A 14,891-nucleotide genomic window follows, 5' to 3' on the forward strand; every position below is an offset into this window, starting at 1 on the left:
TTTGGCCCCACCTTGGGATAAATTTGGGCTTCAACACTTGGCTTTATTTTGCCTTCCACTTGGCTTATATTGGCATTAACCTTGGCTTTATTTGGGCGGAGGTAAAACTTGGCTTAATCTGGCTTCATTTTGGCCTCACCTCGCCTCATCTCGCCTCATCTCGCCTCATCTCGCCTCATCTCGCCTCATCTCACCACTCGCCTCATCTCGCCTCATCTCGCCTCACCTCGCCTCATCTCGCCTCATCTCGCCTCACCTCGCCTCATCTCGCCTCATCTCGCCTCATCGCCCCTCACCTCGCCTCACCTCGCCTCATCTCGCCTCATCTCGCCCCACATTTTTTCTTTTCTAGACCACTCCGAGACCGACCCAAGACCGACCCGAGACCCGAGATCGACCCGAGATCGACCCGCGATCGACCCGAGATCGACCCGAGATCGACTCGAGATCGACCCGAGATCGACCCGAGATCGACCCGAGATCGACCCGAGATCGACCCGAGATCGACCCGAGATCGACCCGAGATCGACCCGAGATCGACCCGAGATCGGCACGAGCGATCAACCCACGACAATCGACAATGCCCCAAAGCCCCCTCTCTGGGGGACCCCCCCTCACCCCGAGTGTCCGTGTCCTTCGCGAGTCACCGATGGGGAGCGGGGGGGGGTGCGAGATGCACATGCCGCTCGCGGCCGCTCGCGGCCCACCCGTCGCTGCTCAGGCCGGGGGAGGGGGAAAGGCCACCTGTTCCGCGGATAAATAGTGCTAAATATGTGCTAAATATGTGCTAAATATGTGCTAAATATACGCACTCGAACACACACTAAATAGCGCACTAAACTATCACTACCTTGGTAAGTTCATTCACACGCACTAAATTTAGACCCAGGCGCCCCGGCCCTCCGGATCTTTGCTGATTCTAAAAGTGCGTGTGGCTGGAACGCAGTGGGTATGTGTATGTCGGCGTTTGCTGTTGCTGACGAGCAGATCGCCCACTTGCGCATTGAGCGTGTCCTCGCTATTCAGGCGGAGCGCCCCGCGCACGACGGCCCGCTCACCTCCCACGACAGCACCCCCGCTCGTAGGCCCGCCTTGCGCCGCATTCACTGTGATCGACCCTTCCGTTTCTGCTGCAGGCTGAGTGCATGGCGGATGATCTGGAAGTCGGGGAGCACATGTCCACTTGGAGCGACAAGCAACTTGTCGCCTACTTCGAGTCAGGAGGCATGGAGGCGCGCTGCACGAGCAGGTACGCGGACCGTTCTGTACTATGAGATATGCTCCACGTCGTTAGGTCCCAAGCGAGTCGGCCAAAGAGCGCTCCGAAACAAGTGTCGCATCCGAGACTACGGGGTCTGAGTGCAATTGGTCGTACACAGAGCCCGGTGAGACTGGCGACGCTGTCGAGGGGGCGCTCTTGGTGGGCGGGGACGACGCCTCAGGATCCGACGAGCAGGACGGGGCGGCGGACAGTCGTGAGAACGACCGCATGCGCGGGCTCCGTCCTCTCGAGTGGGCCACGTGCGATTTGCTGCAGGCCGTGCTTGAGGATCGCATGCCAGACGACGAGATGGCCATGCAGCGGATCGTCCTCCTCGACGTGTCTGCAGCCCAGCTCGTCAAGCTGGGCGACTACGACCAGCAGTACGAAGCTCTCTTCAGCGGGCCACAGTGCGCCGGGATGCGCGCAAGGCTCCAGTCAGCAGAGCTGGTCATCGCACTGGTCAATGACAACGACGATGCGGAGGTGGCTCTCGGGGGTGGCCACTGGTCGGCGGTGGCATGGCGCCGCTCGTCGTGGCGAGACGGCATGTTTTTGGTCGAGCACTATGACCCGTCCGGCGACGTCGAGATCAATGCAGATGCCGCTGGCCTTTTCGGTGCCGCGCTTGCGGAGCGCCTTACCGAGCTCTGCGAGCTCGAGCTCGAGCGCACCGAGATATGGCGCATGCCAGCACCTATGCAGCACGACCCCTGCGTATGTGGCCTGACAGCAGTGGCCTATCTGCAAGCCTTGGTTGCCGACCACACTGCGGCACGCGGCGCAGGCTTGGTGGCGGCCGCGCTCTCGGGCCCACCCGCCTCTCCACCTGGGGTGCAGGGGCTCAGCTGGGAGGACACCGAGGCAACACGGCGCGCGGCAGCCGAGGCGCACGCGCCGCTCCTCCTCGACGAGATCGACGCGTACACAGAGCGGCTGCGTGAGTCGTGCAAGCCGGTGGTGGGCCGGCTGTGCTCGCAGCGCTGTGAGGTCGTCTTTGACGTGTTCGAGGATGGCGACGAGGTCTTTGACGATGGGAGTGGCCTCGGCCCTCGCGACCCCGAGCTCGAGGCGCTCCTCGACGCGTGCGAAGTGGCAGCGACCACGAGCCGATTGCTTTGTCGGAAGACCACGCTTGCAGTGGCGATCGCGCTCTGTCTCCACGACCGGCCGGCGTTCCTCTCGAAGCTTCGCGAGCTTGGCGTGTCGCATTTACGCGAGCGGCAGGCCATTGCCAACGCTATCGGGCGCGGCGTGCGCAAGGGGTTGCTCGCATCTGAACAAGGTTGAGGCCCATTCGCCATTGAGCGGCCCCGGATGGAATTCAGCAGCTGCAGTCTGCTACACACAACGGTTTCGCGCGCGGCCGGCGGCGCAAGGATTCCCGGTCGCGTTGTGTACCGGCTATCGCCTGTGTGTCAACATCCTTGTCAGTTCGCGGGGACCGGCGGGGGTCACAGAGTTGTCTCTCTTCCTATGTCTCTTCACATCTCTCTACAGAGACTCCCTCGTTTGCCAGTGGTGTTAATTATATTACATTGCTGTTTTGCATTAAACAATATTTCCTGAAAGAAACGCGCGCGGACGGCCGGACGGGAGCTCAACCTGTATCGTGCCTACTCTCGACGTCGGCTTGAGTTGCGGCTTGGCTCGGCGGACACAAGCGTTTGTCGCAACCGCAACTGGACCCCGAGGGAACGACACTCGCACGGGCCGCGCGGGCAGCGGTTCGAGCGGCGGCGAGCAGTGGTGGCGGCGCACCCTTCGAGCTCCTCGAGGGTTAGCTTGTGCAGGAGCACGAACTCGGTGTCTCGCTCACAGACCGCACTCGCGCGGTTGGCCGGCGTGCGATACCGGATCTGCTTCGGCGCGTTCCTCCGTGTCCTCACGCCGGTCGCGACGAGTCTCCCGACGAGCGCGTCTTCAATCGGCGGCAGCTCGGGCAAGACGGCCGCGTGGTGCACCTAGGGCGCGACGGCCACCGCTGAGCCACCGAGCGGTCCAGAGGCTGCGGGCCGGGGGGATGGCGCGCCGCCAGGGAGACTAGGTCGGCAGAGAGGACGTAGCCCGCGCCCTGCATGTAGGGCGCATACACCGCCGAGCCGAAGATACGCACGTACTCCGGGTCAGACCAGCGCTCGTACGATGGCGACGCGCGAGAGGTGACCACGGTCTTGTTCGCCGTGAGCGCGCCCAGGTAGAGGCCGAGACGCGGCAGCGGCGCGAGCAGCGAGATGAGCCGCGCGCCGCAGACGAACGCGTCGTCGTCCGTCTTGAGGAGGTACTTGAAGGCCACGGAGCGCGCCGTCCACTCGAACGCGGCCAGCACCTTGCGCGAAAGGCTGCGGTAGTCGTCCGCCACCGGAAGAAACAGCAGGTCGCCGCCGCCGCCCAGCCTCTCGCGCCTGGCGCCCCCGAGGACAAAGAAGTGGCGCACCGAGCAGCGGCCGTCGCGCGCCTCGCCCGCCGGTCGGCCGAGGCTGCCGGCAGCCCGAGCCCACGCCCGGCGCACCGCGACTCGGCGCTGCTCAGGCGCAAGGCCCGACTGCTGCGATGAGAGAATGAGCGTGATGAGGTCGTATGAGCGAGCCTGCGTTGCGAGAGGCGCAGCCTCGCCATCTGACCCCATGCATTCCATCTCGGGCCGCCGCGGCACCGCCCCAGCGTCCGGCAGCGACTGCTGTGGCGCCGGCGGCGACGGCGGCGACGACAGCGCTGAGGGGCGTGGCGTGCGAGCTGCTGGCGCGGTGGACGCTGGTGAAGACTGCCGTGGCAAAAGCGGCGTGGTAGCCGCCGCGGCGGGCAGTTGGTGATGTGGGGGCGAGTTGGCGATGATCAGAGAGCGGCCTGCGAGCCAGCCAGCAGTAACGAGCAAGAGGGCAACGCAGCGGGAGGATGGATGTGTCCTCCGCCACATCAAAGTCGAGAATTCGAGTCGAGCCCAATCATCCGGCCCGCTGGGTGCGCTTCTGAGCTCCCCGGCCCTGGATGTGCGGTTGATGACTGCACTCCAAGTGCTCCAAGTGCGCCGCCGCAAGCGCGGCGTGGGGTGAGCGGTTGAGCATCCTCCGGGGGCCCCTCTGCGCCGGGGAGGCGTTGTTGGAGGCTAGGACGCAAGCGTCCGTCGCCCTTTTCAAACTCGAGTCCCACTCCGCTACGTACGCTCCGACCCGACATGGCACAAACAACATGGACAGACAGCGTTGCCGGCCCGTGATTCACTGTCATGTTTCTCCTATTGCAATAGGCACTCGAGTACACTGGGGTGCGAGTTAATGCGCGGTTGGGGGCCTGAAAAGGGGAGCTCCCTCTCTCCTCACCCCGAGGACCTCTGTGCCCAAGCTGATGGTGCCCAGCCTAGAGGGCCTCAGGGGCTGTAGAGCCACACCTACCTAGGAGAGGGGGTAGCTCACACCGTGTGGGCCGCACTGACCCTTCTCCCACGTGCCCTTGCCCGCCCCTCTGACCGCCGCCCGAGAGGCCCGACTTTGAGGGGCTGGTGAGAGCCCCCACCGTTGCGCCCTCAGCTCACCTCACGCTGACATATCCTTTGGGAATGCCCATGGGCTCTAGGGACATGGGGGCAGCTTTGCCCGCGGGTGCCATGCTGGGCTTTGGTAGCCATTCTCTCAGATTCTCCGACGACGAGGTCGGAAAGGGGGCCAAGGCGGCCTCCGCTCAAGGATCGTTGGGATTTTCTGGTGACTCAGGAAGGAGAGGTCACAATTTATTAGAAGTCGGGGCTTCCACTTCCGCCCGAGAGAAAAATCCCTCTTGTCTCTCAGCCCACTGTGCCATAGCCGCCGAGACGGCGCGCTCTGCTGACTCTCATCTACCACCCTCTTGGGGCCTCTCCTGACCGCTGTGGGCCTCTCCAGACCTCTTCTTGCCTATGGGAGTACCCCTCCTAGTCTACTTCCTAGGACACAGGCACAGGTTTGCAAATGCGAGCTATTTCTCACAAGGGCTATAGCGCAGAGAAGATATGCGCATTAACTCGCACCGGGGGTGTACCGTTGTACAGAGCTCGAGGAATTCCATCCCTGACTCAGTACGTTTGATTGCGGGAGCACGAGGGCTCCCACTCGCGCCCGGCGGCGCGCGGAGGAGGCCGAGATAGTAGTATAGGCCAAGTACAGATAAGGGCAGAAAGAGAGCTGGAACGTGGAAGCCGCCGACGAACAACTAAGCGAGCCGCATCGGCGTGCGTGACACGATGAGTCACACCGGACAGTGTGGAGGCACAAGTGTCACGCAAGACAAACAGAGAGTACGAACGAGAGGTCGACTAGTGGAGCGAGACATCGCTCCAACCCCTAGAGAGTGCGAAGAGCTCCGCATTGCGCATTCGCCATTCCAACGGCAACGCCCCCCCCCAGGTCAGTATGACCTGCCTGTGAAGAAGTGGAGATGGGAGCACTACAGAGAGCAGTTGCTATTCTCCGCATTCCAACGAAGTAGGAATCCTACCCGGGTGGACCCGAGCGCCCTCCGACCACACCTGCCTCCGTACTATCATTTAAGGTTCCTCATGCCAGTTTCGGGGGGCAACCCCCGACCCTGCCCCGACCGCCCCCTAGGACCACCCCAGGTAAGGCCCAGGTGTGGCCTAGGGCATCAGAAGGGACCAAGAGGAGTCCAGTCTGAGCCATACCGTAGAGCCCATGTCTTTGCCCCCGAAGGTCGCGATCAAATGCCCGGAACGGCCGTTAGCTGAGGGAGGGTGTAGAGGATGTAGAGTGTAGAGCGCTGTAGAGCTGTAGAGATGTAGAGCGCTCTGGAGTGCTGTAGAGCTGTAGAGCTCTACATCCGCCGCGGGACGAGGCGCGTGCGTTGTAGAGCGATGTAGAGCGCGATTTTGTTGTAGAGTTTGTTGTAGAGGCTCTACTCCAAACCGCCCCGGGAAGGCAGTGACTCAAAGAGGTCAAGTCGCACTAATGGGGTGTCTCCGAGCTTACTGGAGCCCCGATGGACGGCCCTGACTATCACTGACACACAGAGAGTCCCTCTGACGGCACACAACACCCTATAACTGCGTCATGACCAGCCTGCCATGCGTCGCCGGTGCCGCATTCATCGCAGTGCTTCTTTAGCAGGCGGTGGACTGTCGGCTGCGAGAACGGTCGCATATTTGCGCGAGGCGAGGCGAGCATTCAGACGCGCTGCATGCGCCATGACTCGCGCCAGCGCGTGCGGGAGCTCCTGGCTGAGCGTTGAGTCCAGGCGAGTTGTGCTGGCCACGATCGCTACGCCAAGCCGAGCTGACGCGCCGAGGCGCCGGCCAGTCGCAGCCGTGAGGCATGCCACAGCAGCAGAGGCACCTGCCACCCATTGGGCGGGCAGACAGAAGGCCAGGGCAGCACTGGCAAGTGCAACGCGCCTCATGTCGGAGAGCCAACGTGCCTCGTTCGCCGCTTACGATGTAGAGTTTGTTGTAGAGATTTCACGTTGTAGAGCGCCTCTACATCGCTCTACAACGCACGCGCCTCGTCACGCGGCGGATGTAGAGCTCTACAGCTCTACAGCGCTCTCCAGCTCTACAGCTCTACAGCGCTCTACACTCTACATCCTCTACACCCTCCCTCAGGCCGTTACAGTGATGTCCGGCCGGCGCAATCACCGAGCTGTGACGCTCATGGAAGCCGGTTGAGGTGCTGGTTTCTTTGCCCACGACAGATCTTTCGATTTTGGTCAGGGAGACATAAGCAAAAAAAACAAAAAAATAGGCCGTAAGATTACTCGTATAGAGTCATGAGGCGGCGGCGGCGTCGCAGGACGAGGCAGACGAGAGCGACGCGACAGAGGAGGAAGCGACAGGAGGGAGAACGACGAGAGTGGGACGACCGCGAGGTGGCATGAAGGTTGCAGCGAGAAAGAATCGGCGAGGGACTACGAAGGGAGATAGAAAGAGGCAGACGACCAAGGGTTAGGGTGGGCGACGGCTAGCACCACACTCCTCTCCTTAAAATCCCTGTGTGGTGGCGGCGTGCCGTCCTCCCATCCCTCCCTTTGGCTTCTGTTTTCTGTCTTTCTTTTTTGAGGTTGCCAACTGCACTCCAAGTGCTCCAAGTGCCGCAGGCGTACTGTCCGAGCCTAAACAGGTTGTGGAGCTCACGATCCCGGCGTGAACACGACTAACTGACCGTCCTGAAAGAAAGAAAGAATATACCCAACCCAAACGAGGGATGGGGGAGGAGGACAGGGAGGGAGGGTCCACACCTGCACGAGCAGGATTTTGGAAGGACCGTCCTCCCAAAATGTTATAAGAGGGCTCCCGCGGCGATCAACACCGTAACTCCTTTTCTAAATTTCACCACTCTTCTTACGCGCGACGACGCTACAGCCTCCACCAAACCTCACACAAACACGTGCCGCGTCTCGTCTTCGCCGCCGGCTACGCGCACAGACACAGTACGCGGCAGCGCCGACACGTCAACCCGCGTGTACGTCAGCGACGGGTCCCGCACGCCGCACGAGGCGCATGCGTGCAGCGGCAGCGCGTGCGCCATGCGCTCGTCGCTCCACTCGCCCAGCAGCCGCCGCTTCGTCTCGTCGGAGACGTGCACGCAGCGCTGCAGCAGCGCCGCCGTCTCGTCCTCGGGCCGCTCCAGGTCCATGACGACGTTCGTCGAGGCGTGGAAGCGCGTCTCCAGGTCGATGGCCGCCTGCTCGGCCGCGGCGAGCTTGCCCTGGTCGACGCACATGCCGCACACCGCGTGCGCCGGGCAGCCGCACTGGCCACGTTGTGGGCGCACGGTCTTGGCGACCGCCGGCGCTGCGCGCCGGTCGTGCTGCTCACGCTGCCGGCGGCGCTGGTCGCGCGCCTGCCGATCGCGCGTGTTCGCGGCGGCTGCATCTCCTGCTCGTTTCGCTCGCACCCGAGCGGCTGTCGCCAGGCGCTTCAGGTCGGCGGTGCTGCGCGCGCGGCCGTCGGCCAGGCACAGCCACATGTCCTCCTCCTCGGCAGGCTCGCACGGCTTGCCGTCGAACTGCGGCTGGCGCCCGCGACGATGCTTCGCCCAGGCCGGGCACGATGGTGCCGCGACGAGCGGCGTCGAGGCGACGGCCATCGATGGGTCAGAAGACTTGGAGACACTTCTCGACCAAAAAATCAAAAAAATCGAGCACAATTGCGTTACATGGGCATGGCCGGGGTTTCTGCACCGAACGATCTTACTTTCGGTCTATCGAAAGTGTTGGTCGATAAAATTCTTTCTTTCCTAATAGAGTCATGTGCATGAGGGTGATCCTCGCGGCGTTCCTCGCCACCGCAGCTCCCGCTGCCTGCTTCTTCACGCCGACGCGCCCGGCTGCGCGTGGCGCCGCGCCGCGCCGCGCAGCCCGCGTAGTGTGCCAGCAGGACGACTTGGCTGTCTCGACAGCAGAGGAGGCGGCGGAGGCGCCACCAGGACCAGAGGGCCCGCCAAAGGGACGGTTCCTCGCGTACGTCAAGAACGAGAGGGACGTTCGAGAGTGGAAAAAGGCCAATCCGGTGGATCCGATCCAGACGCTCAAGGGACCTGCCACCTCGGTGGCCATACTAACCGCAGGCTTCTACACCATCGTGAGCCATCCCCTTTGAGTCCTCCTGCTTGGGTGTGCCTGCCCTCACCTCTCACCCCTGCCGCCGTGTTTTCGCAGCCGCTCGTCAAGGGCATCGCCGAGGGCGTCCGCGCGGGCGACGTGGCTGGCTCTGCATTCAAGTACCTCGGCGACCCAACCTCTGCACTGTGAGGTGATCACTCGTGGCCTGCCGCAGCGGCCGCTCGAGGCCGCGCAGGGGCCGCGGGGCGCGCGGCCCCCCTCCCCTTGTGTCGGGTACGTAAAAAAAACTCCGTGCCGCCCCACGCACGACAACACACCCAAAAAGCAAATTCAATCTTCATTCAATATATCAATCAATGCACAATGGTTTGGTATGTACAAAAGCGTTATTTTTTGTGAGCGAAAGACTGGGTGACTAGTTCTAGTAGTCTACGCCGTAGACTACTAGAACTAGTCACCCCGAGACGCGATCATATATTAATTAATCCATGCCAAGGGGTGAAATTCTGAAAAAGGTGCAGCACTTCTAGCCGACATCGACAAAAGTCACTCTCTAGCCCCGCGGCGAGCGGCCCCGCCGGAGGCGAAGAAAATTTTGCCATATTAACGCTCTCTAACACACATTTTTGCATATGAATCGACACCTCCAAAGAATTCAATAAGACTGGTATCACTGCAGCACGCCTCGAGCGAGTAAATGCGTCTGTTGGCCAATATAATACTTAATCGAGCTTCTCGCGCGCTCCTCAGCTGGCGGTCCGCAGGGCCGCCCGGGCCGGGCGAGAAGCGCAGGCCCGCCAGCCGCACCATGTGGTTCACGATGATGAGCGTCTCGGCCGCGAGCAGCGTGTAGGAGCGAAGCACTTTTGCCCTCGCACTCGCGTTGCTCGAGCCTGAGCCACTGCGCCTTGACCACGAGATAGCCCCCACGCGGATGGTGTCGATGTTGACGACCGTGTCCTCGGCCAGCGTGTGCGCCTTCCCCTTGAGCACCGCCAGTCAGTAGAGCCCCTCGAGCGACTGTTCGCGCCGATCTGCGTGGCCAGCGGCGGCCAGCTGCTTCGCCTTGAGCGACGCGGCCCACACCTCCAGCGACTCCATCTGCCGCAGCTCGGCCGTCTCGCCTGCGGCACGCGGCGCCTTCTGCTTCTAGACCTTGCCAAAGACGGCGACCATCTCGCAGTCCCCCCACTGAAGAGCGATGCACGGCGGGCACGCGCATACCGCGCCGGTGACAGGGAGCCGGTGCGGGGAGGTGAGGAGGGGCGCATGACGTGTGGCAACGTGCGGCACACTACACGGCACGGCACGATAAGCACAGCACGGCTCAATACTAGCTTTACATGGTCAGGAGCCCATCTTCCGCGCGGCGGCCGCATCCTTGCAGTCCCCCGCGAACATGTGGACGTCGTGTGAGCCGTTGAAGCCATCAGCCTTGGGGACGGCGAGGGCGGTGGACTTGGAGTGCTGAAACAAAGAAGCCGTCAAAGATGCCTCGATCGCCCCCAGCTCTTCTTGAACGACCCTGCGACAGCCGGGGTCGCCCGCGCCTTTGCGAGATCGAGGACGAGGTTGCGAGAGCCGGAGAATATGAAATCGCCCCACCGGATCGCCTCAGTGATCGCGTTCGACGGCAGGTTGCTCAGAGCCACATCGCAGATGTTCTTGCCGTGCATTGACTAGACCATCGTACGCGCCTGCTTACTGTCCCAAGAGAGCAATACGGGTCCGTTGCCGTCGGTTGGCGGCACGGAGGGGTCGGCTTCATGGTGCCTCGACGACCAAGGCGCGTGGACACGTCCAAGTCGGTTTCGCGGAGGGATTACACCGAGGTCTCTGCGCGTGGGTGGTCGGGCGCCAGGCGCCCAGTCGATTGCCGCATAATTCGTCGATGTAACCCTATCATAAACCTCTTATTCACACCTTGCACTTTGAAAAAAGAAATTTCCGACGTTTGTCGAAGATCCGGAGGGTTTATGTGTGTAAAAGAGGGAAGCAGTCGAGAGGTCAGGGGAGGGACGCGGCCAGAAAGAGGGCGGGCGCCGAGTTTCGAAAGCCGGCGCTTTCGCGCGTTCGAAGAGGCTTGCACGTCGGAATAACCATAAGAGAGGGGCACAACACGTCTCGGCAACCAAAGCCCAACGATGTCCGCCCGCCCCCACACGAGAGATGGGATGGCCGCAATGGATGGCCGTCGTTCAAGCCCGCCGGAGGAGCAATATCTCGATCGACCCCGCGTCCGCACACAGTCGCACTCGTCTCACATCTCGTCTCTCACAACAAAGAACCCTCCCTGCGGCACAAAGATCGCGCGGGTGGGGACCTATTCCTTTTTACCCATCTCCTAGTAGAGGTGTCAGCGTTCATAGAGCTTAGAGGGCCGTATTTATTTCGTCTACGGGGTGTGGACCGTGAGTTGAGGAAATCGGGGGGGACGCGACCCACCTCGCCACAGACGGTCCCGCGCCTCGCCACTATGACGGCGGCACGGCCGCAGCTCGTGTGCGTGCCGCCGTCTTTGTCCGGAGTGAAAAGTCCAACGCGCTCGTCGGTGACGGTGTCCCTCAACCTGCACCGCGCTCGGCGAACCTCGACAGCGCTTTCGGTGGCATGCAGCTCTTTGTGACAGAAGCCTGGAGAGCAGCTCCTCTGCTGCTCACACACTCTGCACAGTTGACACAGCCTACTGTGCGGCTGCCACAGCTGTGACAGCGATGGGCTCGCCCTCACTGGCCCTCAGTCACTTGTGCTGCGGCTTGTGTGAGCGACACTGCTCGGCGACTGCCGGCGTGCCGGCGCACACTCCACACTGTGAGACCATGCCGATGGGTGAGGGGGTGTGAGGTGAAACCACGCTACCAGCGCTTGGTCACATCGGCCCCGAGGCCAGATCCTTCTACTCTGTTGATGACAAGACTTGTCTACTGGCTGGAGCCGAGCAGGAGGGCCCAGCGCACAACCCCTGGTCAACTCAGGGTCCACACAATGGTTGGGTAGTAGGGCTAGAGGGTTGCTCTACACTTAGCCTCTGCAGCGAGCGAGCGCTCAACTTAGCCCCCGCACGGAGCCGGGCTCGGACTTAGACGCTGTATGGTCGGGGGCCATGAACTTAGTACTTAGACGACATAAGGCCAACTCCGGGTAACACCCGGGTATACCTGCAAAAGTCCAGGTTTACCCGAAATACCTGGACGCGTCCCAACCAACGTATGCCGCGCGCACGACGCCATATCGCCTTCTCCCAGGGCCAGTGCGCTACTTGCGGCGCGCAATTCCTGCTCAAGTACGCGCACCGTACCATGTGCTGCCGCTATGCGTGCCGTAAGGCGGCTGCGGCGAAGCGGCGGGCGCGGCATGCCGATGGCAGTGCGGACGATGCGGTTGCGATGTGTTCTGCTTCAAGATCGTGGCTTGTGCTTGGCATGGATATGCACTTCTGCGATCCCAATCAGCTCATCGCAACGAAGCAGCGCAACAAGCTGGCTGCTGCCAACAAGGTCCTATGCTACCTCACGCGCGGATCGTTCAAAGAGGACCAGCATAGGCTTCTGTGACATGCGTTTGTTTGAGCTTGAGGCTATTTGTGAGAAATGTTTGGCTAGAGATTGCGCTCAAGAAATGTTTGGCTAGAGATTGTTGTTTGGCAGCAACGAGAATCGGAAGGGGAGGATGCTGAGGCGGCGATTGCTGAGGCATGAGGAGGATCGATCCGGATTTTAGTAGGCGCCCGCCGCAGGCGAAGAAAATTTGGGCGGAGCGCCGTATCGATCACGGTGGGAGCCTCTTGGCCCGCCCAGGCCGTGCCACGGCCGACTTAGCCGATGTAAGAGGCTCCCGCTGATCTTTCTTAGACCGCGCAAGCACCCCAGCGTGCCTAGGCACACTTAGACCCGCTAGGCGTCGAGGCTCAGAACTTAGACTACTACCCAACCAGTGTCCACACCCTTTACTCAGTCAGAGTCACAAAAACAGATCACCGCATACGTCGTCGAAGTAGTCGTCGAACTGGTCGCGGCGAGTCTTTTGCACATCCGGCGCCTCGAGCCACACGTTTGCGGCGGCTCCCTCCCCCCTGCCCGGCCTTGTGGCGGGCGCAGGCGCATCAGCAGGCGAGCCCGCCGGCCTGCCCATGCCACTAGCCACGCCGCCAGCCGCGCCGCCAGCCGCGCCTCCGCTGTCGCTCCCGCTCTCGTCGTCGCCCTCGCCTCCGCCCTCGCTGCGCCTCCGCTTCCTGGCCTTGCCCTCCCGGCGAGCTCGGCGCCGCTCCTCGCGCCGCTCCTCGCGCCGCCGCTCCTTGTTCTTGCGGTAGTGGAGCTTGTACGCGCACGCGTCGCAGCACCGCAGCTTCACCAGCGCCTCGCGGGTCGCTCCGCGCTCGTCGTACCGAAAGAGCAGCTCGTACGACGTGAGCGGGCCAGTGGAGGCGCACGCCTTGTTGCCGCACGAAAAGTGGCCGCGACCCTCGAGCACCTCGCGCTCGGTGCGCCAGCGCAGGCCGATCGCGCCCTCGCGGTACCGGCTCATGTCCGCCAGCGCATACTCCTTGAAGAGACGATCATGGTACCGCTTGGCGAGCTTCTCCTCCCAGGTCAGCCCGTCGCTGCCGCCGCCGTCGCCCCACGTCGGCCGCCGGCGTGCGGCGCCGTCATCTCTGTCCCATAGGAAGCGGTGTTTTTCGCGCACGACATCCGCGTCCGTGCGCTCGGCGCTGCCAGCAGCCGCACCCTGCCGCCTGCCGTAGGCGTCGTTGCGCACGCGCAAGAAGTGCTGGTGGCGCTGCCATGCATTGAGGCCGCGAAGCTGCGAGACGGAGGCGGCGGACGCCGCGGCGGCAAAACGCTCGCCCGACGTCGCCATACACAAATGACTGGCTGTATGTACGCTGCGGGCGCTCTGCGGGGGTGTTGCCTTGTCGCCTGTGCACGGTGGAATAGTGAGTACCGCAAGCGGTGCGCTGTAGTCCAGTGCCAGTGTGCCGCGTTAGTTTTTTTGTTTTCCTTCACCCTTGGGTTTCTTGCCGTCGTCCCTGGGCACTCCCAGCGGATCTGACCTAAAGTAGCCCCTCTTCGGTGCCTTGTGTCCCGCGGCCCGCACGCCCCCCAAACCCGGCGTGGGCTTCGCCTGCCGCACCCATCTGGTCGACTACCTCACCCTCCCTTGCGCAGGCCGGTCGGCGGCCGTCTGACGTGTCGTTGGTGCCCGCCGGCGGGCCGCTGCGCTTGAATCTCACCGACACCGCTCGACAGCGGCGCGCAGGGCGTGCCGGTGGCCCATCCCGCCGCCGCCACCGGGTGTGCAGCTGGCTCCCTGACCCAGCTGCACGGGGTTCTCGGCTCAGGCTTGAGTACTCGACGGGGAGGACGCTGGAGCTCTCTCGAGCAGCGCTGTCGTGGGGTGGTGCACGACACGCATTGAAAGGAGCCGAGAGGAGCAGCAGCTGTGGGGCTTCCACGGCTCCCAAAGGGTGGTCCATGACTACTCTGAGCAGGGCTGTGCTTTGGTGGGGCTGGGTTTGAGCATGTGTGAAGTGGGAGTGCGTGCCGGCGGCGTCTGTGATCTGTATTGTGCGTGTGAGGGCCCGTGTGTGGGTAGTTGTGAGCCCGTGTGAGCTTGGGGACCCGAGATAAGTGCGGTTCGGGACGGCTCAAGCTTGCTACCGACGGGCCTGGGCCAGGAGAGCGGCAGAGAAGGCGAGGTGGTGAGCTGAGAGGCTGGAGAGTCCGCGTGTGACCTTGTCGCGATGCACGTGCCAAAAAGCGTTGTTTGCGGCTATTGCTCAAAACTTCGGGAGACAAGGCCTACATATTATGACTGCATGCATCCGTTCGGTGCATGAGGGCTGCGGGGCGAGACATATCACGGTCGATGGCGCCGATGATGACCTCCGGAATGCCCTCGCAATCGCCTCGGATGGGGTCCACCGGAGACATTCTCCGTGGCATCACGAGCCGGTGTGAGCTTGGGGACCCGAGATAAGTGCGGTTCGGGACGGCTCAAGCTTGCTACCGATAGGCCTGGGCCAGGAGAGCGGCAGAGAAGGCGAGGTGGTGAACTGAGAGGCTGGAGAGTCCGCGTGGACCTGTGC

General features: G+C 62.6%; 6 protein-coding genes across 6 annotated transcripts; 2 read left to right on the forward strand and 4 right to left on the reverse strand.

Annotated features, from left to right (window-relative positions):
• Positions 1–957: 957 nt before the first annotated feature.
• Positions 958–2,551, forward strand: EMIHUDRAFT_196599 (hypothetical protein; the record flags this gene model as incomplete). Its single annotated transcript, XM_005770753.1, has 3 exons — positions 958–1,011; positions 1,137–1,249; positions 1,303–2,551. 3 exons carry the CDS (start codon positions 958–960, stop codon positions 2,549–2,551), a joined length of 1,416 nt encoding a protein of 471 aa, XP_005770810.1.
• Positions 2,552–2,812: 261 nt separating this feature from the next.
• Positions 2,813–3,890, reverse strand: EMIHUDRAFT_196600 (hypothetical protein; the record flags this gene model as incomplete). The annotated part of the gene is made up of 3 exons (XM_005770754.1): positions 2,813–2,826; positions 3,090–3,225; positions 3,306–3,890. The coding sequence occupies 3 exons, from the start codon at positions 3,888–3,890 to the stop codon at positions 2,813–2,815; spliced, it is 735 nt and encodes a 244-aa protein (XP_005770811.1).
• Positions 3,891–7,523: 3,633 nt separating this feature from the next.
• Positions 7,524–8,361, reverse strand: EMIHUDRAFT_350019 (hypothetical protein). The gene is made up of 2 exons (XM_005770755.1): positions 7,600–8,361; positions 7,524–7,569 (listed from the first exon to the last, which is right to left on the reverse strand). The coding sequence occupies exon 1, from the start codon at positions 8,329–8,331 to the stop codon at positions 7,618–7,620; it is 714 nt and encodes a 237-aa protein (XP_005770812.1). The 5' UTR covers positions 8,332–8,361; the 3' UTR covers positions 7,524–7,569; positions 7,600–7,617.
• Positions 8,362–9,805: 1,444 nt separating this feature from the next.
• EMIHUDRAFT_196604 (hypothetical protein) lies at positions 9,806–10,482 on the reverse strand (the record flags this gene model as incomplete). The annotated part of the gene is made up of 3 exons (XM_005770756.1): positions 9,806–9,930; positions 10,206–10,240; positions 10,331–10,482. 3 exons carry the CDS (start codon positions 10,480–10,482, stop codon positions 9,806–9,808), a joined length of 312 nt encoding a protein of 103 aa, XP_005770813.1.
• Positions 10,483–12,015: 1,533 nt separating this feature from the next.
• Positions 12,016–12,360, forward strand: EMIHUDRAFT_196605 (hypothetical protein; the record flags this gene model as incomplete). Its single annotated transcript, XM_005770757.1, has 1 exon — positions 12,016–12,360. The coding sequence occupies one exon, from the start codon at positions 12,016–12,018 to the stop codon at positions 12,358–12,360; it is 345 nt and encodes a 114-aa protein (XP_005770814.1).
• Positions 12,361–12,994: 634 nt separating this feature from the next.
• Positions 12,995–13,507, reverse strand: EMIHUDRAFT_45321 (hypothetical protein; the record flags this gene model as incomplete). Its single annotated transcript, XM_005770758.1, has 1 exon — positions 12,995–13,507. A coding segment is annotated over one exon (513 nt), but the record flags the coding sequence as incomplete, so codon positions are not given.
• Between the last annotated feature and the right edge of the window lie 1,384 nt (positions 13,508–14,891).

Source organism: Emiliania huxleyi (genome assembly GCF_000372725.1).
Source record: "Emiliania huxleyi CCMP1516 unplaced genomic scaffold EMIHUscaffold_4, whole genome shotgun sequence".
NCBI classification, from domain to species: Eukaryota; Haptophyta; order Isochrysidales; family Noelaerhabdaceae; genus Emiliania; species Emiliania huxleyi.

Coding starts and splice junctions, on each gene's coding strand:
- EMIHUDRAFT_350019 (XM_005770755.1), bottom strand. CDS start 8,331: ATGGCCGTCGCCTCGACGCCGCTCGTCGCGGCACCATCGTGCCCGGCC.